Source organism: Guyanagaster necrorhizus (genome assembly GCF_019112545.1).
Source record: "Guyanagaster necrorhizus MCA 3950 unplaced genomic scaffold BT62scaffold_29, whole genome shotgun sequence".
Classification (NCBI taxonomy): domain Eukaryota; kingdom Fungi; phylum Basidiomycota; class Agaricomycetes; order Agaricales; family Physalacriaceae; genus Guyanagaster; species Guyanagaster necrorhizus.
In genome coordinates this window covers 197,023-205,852 of record NW_025064908.1, presented here as the reverse complement: position 1 = coordinate 205,852, position 8,830 = coordinate 197,023, and the positions used below count along the sequence as shown (strand labels likewise).

At 49.4% G+C, this 8,830-nt stretch overlaps 2 protein-coding genes across 2 annotated transcripts; both read left to right on the top strand.

The window, feature by feature from the left end:
• Window positions 1-1,614: 1,614 nt before the first annotated feature.
• On the top strand, window positions 1,615-4,350 carry BT62DRAFT_922611 (HLH-domain-containing protein; the record flags this gene model as incomplete). The annotated part of the gene is made up of 6 exons (XM_043184416.1): window positions 1,615-2,750; window positions 2,818-3,059; window positions 3,401-3,462; window positions 3,489-3,600; window positions 3,697-3,777; window positions 3,947-4,350. The coding sequence occupies 6 exons, from the start codon at window positions 1,615-1,617 to the stop codon at window positions 4,348-4,350; spliced, it is 2,037 nt and encodes a 678-aa protein (XP_043035925.1).
• Window positions 4,351-6,399: 2,049 nt separating this feature from the next.
• On the top strand, window positions 6,400-8,201 carry BT62DRAFT_1037172 (MFS general substrate transporter; the record flags this gene model as incomplete). The annotated part of the gene is made up of 6 exons (XM_043178394.1): window positions 6,400-6,687; window positions 6,749-7,022; window positions 7,072-7,105; window positions 7,159-7,748; window positions 7,801-7,983; window positions 8,038-8,201. 6 exons carry the CDS (start codon window positions 6,400-6,402, stop codon window positions 8,199-8,201), a joined length of 1,533 nt encoding a protein of 510 aa, XP_043035924.1.
• Between the last annotated feature and the right edge of the window lie 629 nt (window positions 8,202-8,830).

Here is an 8,830-nt window from a genome sequence, read left to right as displayed (position 1 = left end):
AAAAATCGAAAAATTTTTCTAAAAGGGCCCAAGGGCCCCCCCCCCCCCCCCCCCCCCCCCCCCTCTCTCTCAGGCAGGATGATCTCTGATTGATATCACAGTGGTGTGTGGCGCTTAACGATCCTCGATTTAATTGATCTTTTTGACACTGGCAGATATTGAACCGTCGAACCATAACGTACCTTTCGACAAAGGACAGCAGGAAGCCACATCGAGCTGATGTACATCTGAGGTCGGTCCTGCCTCATGTGGCGCCTGCTGTCTTCACAATTGATTCGTTGGGAAGGACTGTCGAAAAGGCGGCACGGCCTCATGATATCGGTGCCTCGTGAATGACTGACAGTATGACGGGCCCGATGACCTATGCCGTTATCTCTCAATTAATCGCGCTCTCGCTATAGCATTCCGAGATATGGAAACGAACCCGTAGACAGGCAGATGACCGTGCGGTGGACTATTATAAGAGCCACAGAGGAATATATCTCTCGCAGTGCAGGTGTGTAATGAAACATTTAGTGCCGGAGATTTTATCGTGACGAGGCATTTAGCACGCTTCGATATCGCTACTTGGAGTCTCTAGAATGGAAATCTGAGCCAAGAAGTATGGAAGGGCATGTAATTCGGACCACCATGGATATAGTATCGTCCTATGATTCCTCGTTTTACCCGCATGGCTGTGCGTAGTCTCCCCGACGCTCACCTGTTTTGGCTAGCGCGCTTAGCGTCCCTCTGGAGACTTTTCCCATCCGGAGGACGTAAAAATTTGGTAACTTTGACAGTGTATGTCAGTTATTCATTCGATGATATAAATTGCGCTGCTCACTTTGTTTTAGCAGCCTCGCAAAAGAACCACCCACTGCGTCCGTTTATCATCCTTCTCCTCGATGAAATGGATGCTTCTCTTCGTGACACTTTTGAGTGGTGTTCTAAATTTGATGGCGTGGGTCTTCTTTTCGTTTTGACTCTGAATTTAGGGCGGGCCCCGCGTGTTCTGGATCGTTACGCGTTCACAACGCGCAACCGTGATCGTTGATCTGGTCTGAGCTCCCATGACTGCCCCGATGACCTGATCGTGGGGGCGCATGGACGCGTAGGTGCATATAAGCACTGATGTCGTCCTGCGACCCCATCACTGCCCATCCCATCCCTCCCTCCTTCTTCCATGTCGGTCTATTGGTTCCGGTCCCATCAATGTGATTGGTTCGGGAGGGTATCAGTGATATCAGAAGTAAAGTCTAGGTTTCTTATATCACTCTGTTCATTGGACGCTCGCTGACTGTCGGTCGAAGTATATATAGTTCATCGGCCGACTCTACCACTGCAGGACCCGGAGGTAATTTCAAGGACTCCTAGCGGCCCTGACCCAGGGAAAAAAACCCTGATGAATGAATAGATCCAGACGCAACTTCCGCATGGCCGGCACGTATGAGGTATAGGAGCCGGGCAGAGATGTGGCGTCTCACCTAGTTTCTCTTGTTCAAACGGATGAACTTCGCCAGCTGAGTAATTGCGTGGATTTCGCCATTCGACGTAGGGACGGTCTAAAAATCAGGAGTCTCAGAAGAGCTGCGGATGTCGCATGGGAGGGAGTTGGAAGGGTAAAGTGATGACCGCATGCCGCATGGGAAATTGCCAAACCCCGCAAAGCTTGGCGGGGCCCTCAGTGTGGGGAAAAAAGGCAAACGGGACCGCGGGGCGAGGTTGGGGGTTATTTGGGGATTGATGTCTTATGTCAGCAAGATCGATCGTCGGAGTTTGGAATGTAAGAAGGGGGGGGTGTGCAGGGTCCATCTTGCCTACTTACCCACCGCCATGTCTTCCTTCTTCCCGTCGTACAACGTCGCACAGATGGACTTTGCCGACGACGACCTCGTTGGCCTCGTGTCGAATGAACGCTCCACAAACGACAAACACGCCCATACAAACTCGTCTCGGACTCACAACATCTTCGACATCAGCGCTCCCCCCTACACAGCCCCGCCCTACCATTTTTCTCCCCACTTCAATTCTACCATTCCCCCGCTTGGTACGCAGTATGGGAATGAGCATACCGACTCGCGATCCCGTTCTCGCAGCCGTCCGCCAAGTGTCGGCCCGACTCGTTCAGCCACTACCCGCGGCCGCCGCACCAACTCCATCTCCAGTACTTCCCCGCCGCCTCAATCCCGCCCCAATCCTGCCCATATCATTATCCCTACACGAACTGGCCCGTCTCCATCCCCCTCTTCAGCACTTTCAACAGGCTGGTACATCCCCCCGACCCCAGACTCACTCGGCAACCCTCATTCCCTTCCCTACCCCCACTATGACGACCACCAGCAGCAGCACCAGGGAATGGTCTCTGCCAGCTTTCCAAACTTTCCCCCTGCATCAGCCTTCACGCCTCCGCCCACATCCAATGCCACGGTGCAGGACAAGCAGGCCATGCTCGCCAACGAAAAGAGGCGCCGGCGGCGGGAAAGCCACAACGCTGTGGAGAGGAGGAGGAGAGATAACATCAACGAGAAGATCACTGAGCTCGCTACTCTCATTCCGGAGTGTCTGCTCGAAGGTGCTGGAACGAACGGGAACGGCACCAGCGCTGCGAGTCCCCCCGCCCCAGACGATCTGTGGGGCAGTCTGCTCAAGGAGGACGAGAGCCCACCCCCAGTTGGCGTCGCCGATGTCGTCGCCAACGGAGCTACCGGGAATGGTGCCGTTATCAAAGCGAACAAGGGCATGATTCTTAGCAAGAGCGTCGAGTATATTCGGTTCGTTTACATACGTCCCTTACCTCGATGGACATCACATCTAATCCAATCCAATCCCCGACTCTAGGTTCTTGCAGCAGCTGGTAACGACGCAGGGCGCGAGGAACAGAGAATTGGAGAATGAGCTGCGCGGGCTGAGGGGCGAGCCACCTGCCCCTGCGTATGCTTTCCCAACGAACGGCAGCCCCTTGGGTGACGTGGATGAGGAGGAGGAGCATGAAGACGAGCCCGTTGTTAAGAAGGAGGAGGAGACCGAACGTGGACGCAGGCGCGTCAGACAGGGCGTCGGCGAAGGGATGGATGTTGATGGTGTGTAATACCATGTTGACCTTACTGACTTTTTGTTTCGCTATTATTGATCGCTTCATCCAACTCTTGTAGTACCAATCCATCTTCCATAGTGTACTTTTTTACTATCGCTCTTTTTCTTTCCCTGTCTCACTCACGTTTTTTTTTTCTTTTTTTCAATTTCTGAAAAAGAAAAAAAGTCATTGTACGTTAGCTAGTCGTAACGACCTGTTAGGGAAATGCAATTATGTAAAGATATGAACATTTAACAATGGGTATTTTTGTCTCCATAAGACGCGTTCGAAAATTGTGGTCCTTGTGATCTGGGGTAACGATTGAGCTTGTGATCTGGGGTCTGGCAGCTGATCTGGGGAAGGGGGGGGGGGGGGGGGGGGGGGGGGGGGGGGGGGGGCCATTTGATATTGTGGGTCCGTGTGGCGTAGCCGATAGGGGGTGTTTCATGTTGGCCCTGCTAGCTGGAGTTCGACTGTCGACGAGGGCTGGGTAGGGGTAGGGGTGGGGGGGCGATCTCGTATGGTCCCCTCTCGCGCGGCCTCGATTGGTGTGTCTTGAAGATGTGGCTGAACCCGGGTGGTTTCAAAGAGGGAGCGTGACTGGTGCCCCACATGCAAGCCGGGACAATTTTCTTCCGATTCAGAGGGTCTGGGTGACTCGGATGAAGAAGAAGAACCATTCTTGGTCTCTTTCTTTGCTAGATGGACAGGGGGGACAAAAGGTAGTTAGTCGGGAAGTGGAGTTTTCCACCTACTAGAACGCGCGAACCATGGCGATTTCGTGTGTGTGGGGGGGGGATCTACGTGTTTAGTTACCCTTTCTTTTTCGGATCTAACGGCGGAAGTAAGATGGTGATAAGCTTTACAGGAACCATTAATGCTACTGATGGAAAGTGGCTCGTGCTGGAGGGCCAACGAATGGACGCACTCAGCGCGTGAAACTTGGGGGACCGGACCAGATCCGCGAAATGGACGCTATAAACACGATTAGTGCCGAAATGAATGAAGAAAAGGGAACTCTCTCTGAGGTAAAATCGAGAAGGGGCATCAGTATGGAGAAGCAGCACAGCAGCATTCCCTTCGAGGGATGCGCTATTGACTGTACCCGTCCACCGCATAACAACGAGGTGGTGATAGGTGGGCCCGTTGGCATCATGCTGGACTGGAAGTATCAAGGAACTAGGACTTGCCGGAGAGGGATAGACGTGAACATGCCCCCTTTCGGAGTCTTTAGCCATCCAATTGGCTGGCTGGAGGATGCTACTGATAGGGTTTTTCAGAGCCAGAGCGAAATATAGATTTCGAAGGAGGGGGGGGGAAGGTAAACGTACTTGATGATCCTGCTCCCGTGGTGATGGATCATTGGGCTAAAACGAATGCAATGCGCTGAACAGGAAAAAAAACTAGTATCGAAGAAGAGTGTGATGTAACCCCGAAGGTCTAGAGGGCGACGAAAACGATGGATGGATACAGATGCGGTTTGGACATTGCTTCTTGAAGAAAACGGAGCACAGAACGGCTGGGCCTGGGAAAGCCGCTTTATTAGATACGTGAAGTAATCAATCTTTAACGCATGGATCATGGCCGTACAAAAGCGAACTTGACGGTACGTACCAGTACAGATGTGGACGTATTACGGCTATAAATGTATTCTTCAAAAGATCTGGTCGTTCTCTGCAGCACAATACCAGTCTTCGTTGTCACCTTGTAAGGCAGAAGCTGCAGAGTACATTCACTATTAATATAAAAGCAGTCAGTTTCGAAGCTCTTCGGGGAATTTAAATAGAGAGCTTACAATGAAAGGTAGGTAAAACCCGAACCATGAACCAGGAAGGTACTCTTGTCTCTCGTTTTGGTGGCCTAAAGCGTGATTAGATACTAAAGTGAGGAAAGCACGAGGGGTCATCACGTACAATATGCAAGAGTTTCCAAAAACGGTGATACGATGCCGTTTTGATCCATTAGTACCGACGAACTTGAAGAGAAACACGCACGTTTAATGGCTTGGATCAAACATATTTCTGAGATAGAAATGGATCGAAGCACAGAAAGCTAGAGGGCAGCCTGCCCACACACATCGTCGTCGCTGTTCACGGTCGCTAAAAGGATTTGATCTCCGCTGCCCTAATTGCATTGCCATATACGGCTTGTCCCGGTCCGGACCCGTATCCACGGTACGGTGCACATCCCTATCGACGGCGACCACCACAATAAACGTGTTACTTCCATTTCTGACCTCTGTGATTTCTCAATAGCAATCTGTGTAGATCACCACAATGGCGTACCAAAATATAGCCTGCAAAGTTGGTCACTTGGAAGGGCAACGAAGGTGTGTTCATACCTCGACCGTTCAATAGTTAATCTCGATCTCTCTCACACGTAAGGGGTACGGCGTCCCGGACACCTCCTTTTTAGTTCTCAATACAGAGGTTTGTGCTGATGAAACTTGGCACCTCTCGCACTGGCTTTCTGTTAAATGTAAATGCATTGATTTGACGAGGTGAAAAAAAATGCACCCAACTATGAACAGGGATAACTAATCAAAAACGAACACTATTTTGAGTTTTGACAAGAAATCAATGAATTCTTTCGATTCGTCGAGTTCCGTCCAAAGCAGGTTGCTCTAGGCAAATAATACTTTCTTCCTAATCTCCACATAAGGCTGTCTCACTGTTTGATAGAAGGGTGATAGAAGAAAACACGTTGGATCTTCATTCAACGTTCAGAGATAGGACAAATTCATGTTTAAAACAAAACTTTTCACAAGCTCAGTGCTGTGTTTCATTAATACCAATCTTTGGCATGCCGGTTTCACTAGAATCGGTCCTTTTCACGTCACTACAGAAAAGGCTGGTGCATTTTCGATAGCTGAAAAGTTAAAATGAGACTTTAAAAGGTTTCAATTTCAGCTTCAGTTTTCACACCCTTGTTTTGAGCGCTATCAAAGGAAAAAGGTACATCAGTTCCATTATTCCATAGGGAAAAAAGTTTTTCATACCATTTTACTGACGACCTTCAGGACCGAGAAAGGCTTTTCTAAAACAAAAACCTTTAAGGCTTCATGTTTTACACGCTGAAATGCACTGGCCTCTGCTGTGCGTTTGGATCGATCGTTTATAAAGGTTGACCACTAGGGCATAAACTAAGGTAACTCGCTCATTCACTTGTTGTGTTATATACCCAACCGCACTGTAACCAATTTAACATTCCGTTTATCTCAGGAAGCTTTCACACACGTATGTTACACACCTCAACACACCCAAAAACGCGTTTACATAAACTCACCAAGAAATTATCCTAGAACCATATATATCCCGGATATCAGGTGAGGCTCCAACACATCCTAGATGCCCGCCTATACCGTAGACTCCCATTCTTCAAAACCACCCGTTGCCGGAAATTCTTCTAATTTTCCGACTTTTTTCGATGATAAGCAGGAAGAAGCGGTGATCGCTGTCAATAGCGACGACCTCGTTGATCCGGCTGCGGAGAGGAGGTATCTTTATCATCGTTTCGCAAAAAAGAAATATCACCTAAGCTGCTGTCGCCCCAGGTTACTTCAACGACTGGACTTGCGAATCATGCCTATGATGGTGTTATTGATCATGCTCAACTTCCTAGCCGGTAACAATATTGTACGTAGGCCCTGTCTGAATATAATCTTCTGATTCATAAGTACTACGTCCTCATTTCTAGGGAAATGCCAGAATTCTCAATTCCGACACTGGCGACTCCATTCCGCAGAGCCTGCATATGACGGACCCCCAGTTTCGCATTGTACTCATGCTTTTCTTTATCTCGTGTGCGCTGTTCGAGACTCCGTCAACATACATGTTGAAATATTTCTCCCCGCCGCATTGGCTTGCGTTTCTCGCCCTTGGATGGGGAGCGACCGGTATGGTTATCGCCGCATCACACAACTATGGTACGTTACTTTTTCTACGAGTGTTGCTGGGTGCCTTTGAGGCGGGTGCGTATGCAACCCTCATACCTTATATTTCATCTAATCTATGTATTAGGTCTATTGCCTGGGGCAATCTACTTTCTCACATTGTACGACCATCTCATTCTTCTGCAATCTGGATTGTGACTGAATCTACTCGCAGCTGGTATCGTTTTAAAGAACGCGCCGTCCGCGTTGCGCTAATGTTATCAGCCTATGCCCTAGGAGGGATACTCAGCGGATTCATCGCATATGGAGTAGGACATTTGAACGGAGCGCTGGGTCTCGAGGGTTGGCGATGGTTGTTCATCATAGAAGGCGCACCAGCATGCTTCCTCGCATTGGCTCTGTTCTTTTTATTGCCTTCCTACCCAGAGAACGCATCATGGTTATCCCCCAAAGACCGCACCCTCTCCGTTATTCGCCTGAAAGACGAAACGTCCAGGTCCACGGGAAACGCCAAATTGACTTGGGACGGCGCCAAAGCCACGTTGAAAGACGGAAGACTCTATTTGCACTATCTAGCATACACCGCTGACGGAATCACTCTTTCAAGTTTATCGCTGTTTTTGCCGACCTTGGTAAATGGGTTGGGCTACGAGGGGCTCGATGCTCAGCTATTCACGATTCCACCCCTTGCCTTGGCGCTCTTCGTTTCAGTGGCAATTTCGTGCGCTGCAGATAGATACCAAAGCAGGTCAATGCTTGTATTGGTATTGCTGGTTTGTGGCGGAGCAACATTCTTCGTCCAAGGTACGTCAATATCCTGGATAGCGTTTACAACTATACTCGAATAAATTTTCAGCTGTACTACCCCCCACTTGTTTCAAAGTTCGATATGCGATGATCAACTTAGGAACAATGTTTTCATATACCGTTTCTCCGCTACTCTTGACCTGGCTTTCTGGGAACCTAAGGGATACGGATGCGGTGACTTTGGCTATTCCTATGAACTTTACTTTTGGCGTGTTAATAGGCCAAATCACGGGTGAGCTCCGCTCCCCGTAGGTTGTTGGGTATATATGTTCATCTTCTTTATCAGGTATTTTCATCTACAAGTCGAGCGAGGCGCCGGGATATCCTACCGGACACTATACGAACGGGACAGTATTGATAGTAGGTGCGTTGTGCGTTGGCATCCTAAGAGTTATATATACGAAGAGGAACATGGCGCTGGGTATCGGACAAAGCCAATGGATAGTCTGAAATTGTTGGACCACCATGTTTTATCTTGAGCTTCTCCACTGGTATACCTCGAAACAGTATCTTTGTGATATATTAGCTCGTTTCATTGTTCAGATTTGACAAGCGAAGATTCTCACAGTCGGATAACCTCGCGCTTCACTCGGCCTGTAAGAGGCGACATCCATAGTCCGCCAACGTCATGTGATATTTTGTGACGTGAGCCTTGACTGGCACTTGAGAGAGTAGTAACTTCTTTCGGACCTGTAGGTTTACATGCTTGAGTTATCATACTCCGACGGCTGTCGCTGAGGTACTCGTAGTCATCTGCGGATTCTTGATGGCACAAAACATTTCCCGGGAAACAGCTTCACCCCGGTGTCAATGCCGGCGTCCCGCTTGAGGGATTCATCACATTCCCAATGGTGTCCTCCAAATATGACGTTGAGGCTTGGCTCCCAGAGGACACACCGATTCCCCCACCAATCGCCTCCCCACAAGGATACGAGTTGAATCTCCCTGAAATGGTCGCTTCACCCTCTGACTCCAGTGCGAGCGACAACTCGCTATTCATGGATTTCAGCGGTGGCATGATCGAATCACCACTGCCTGATTTCTTTCTTCGTGCGGCATCGCCTGCATCATCAGATCTC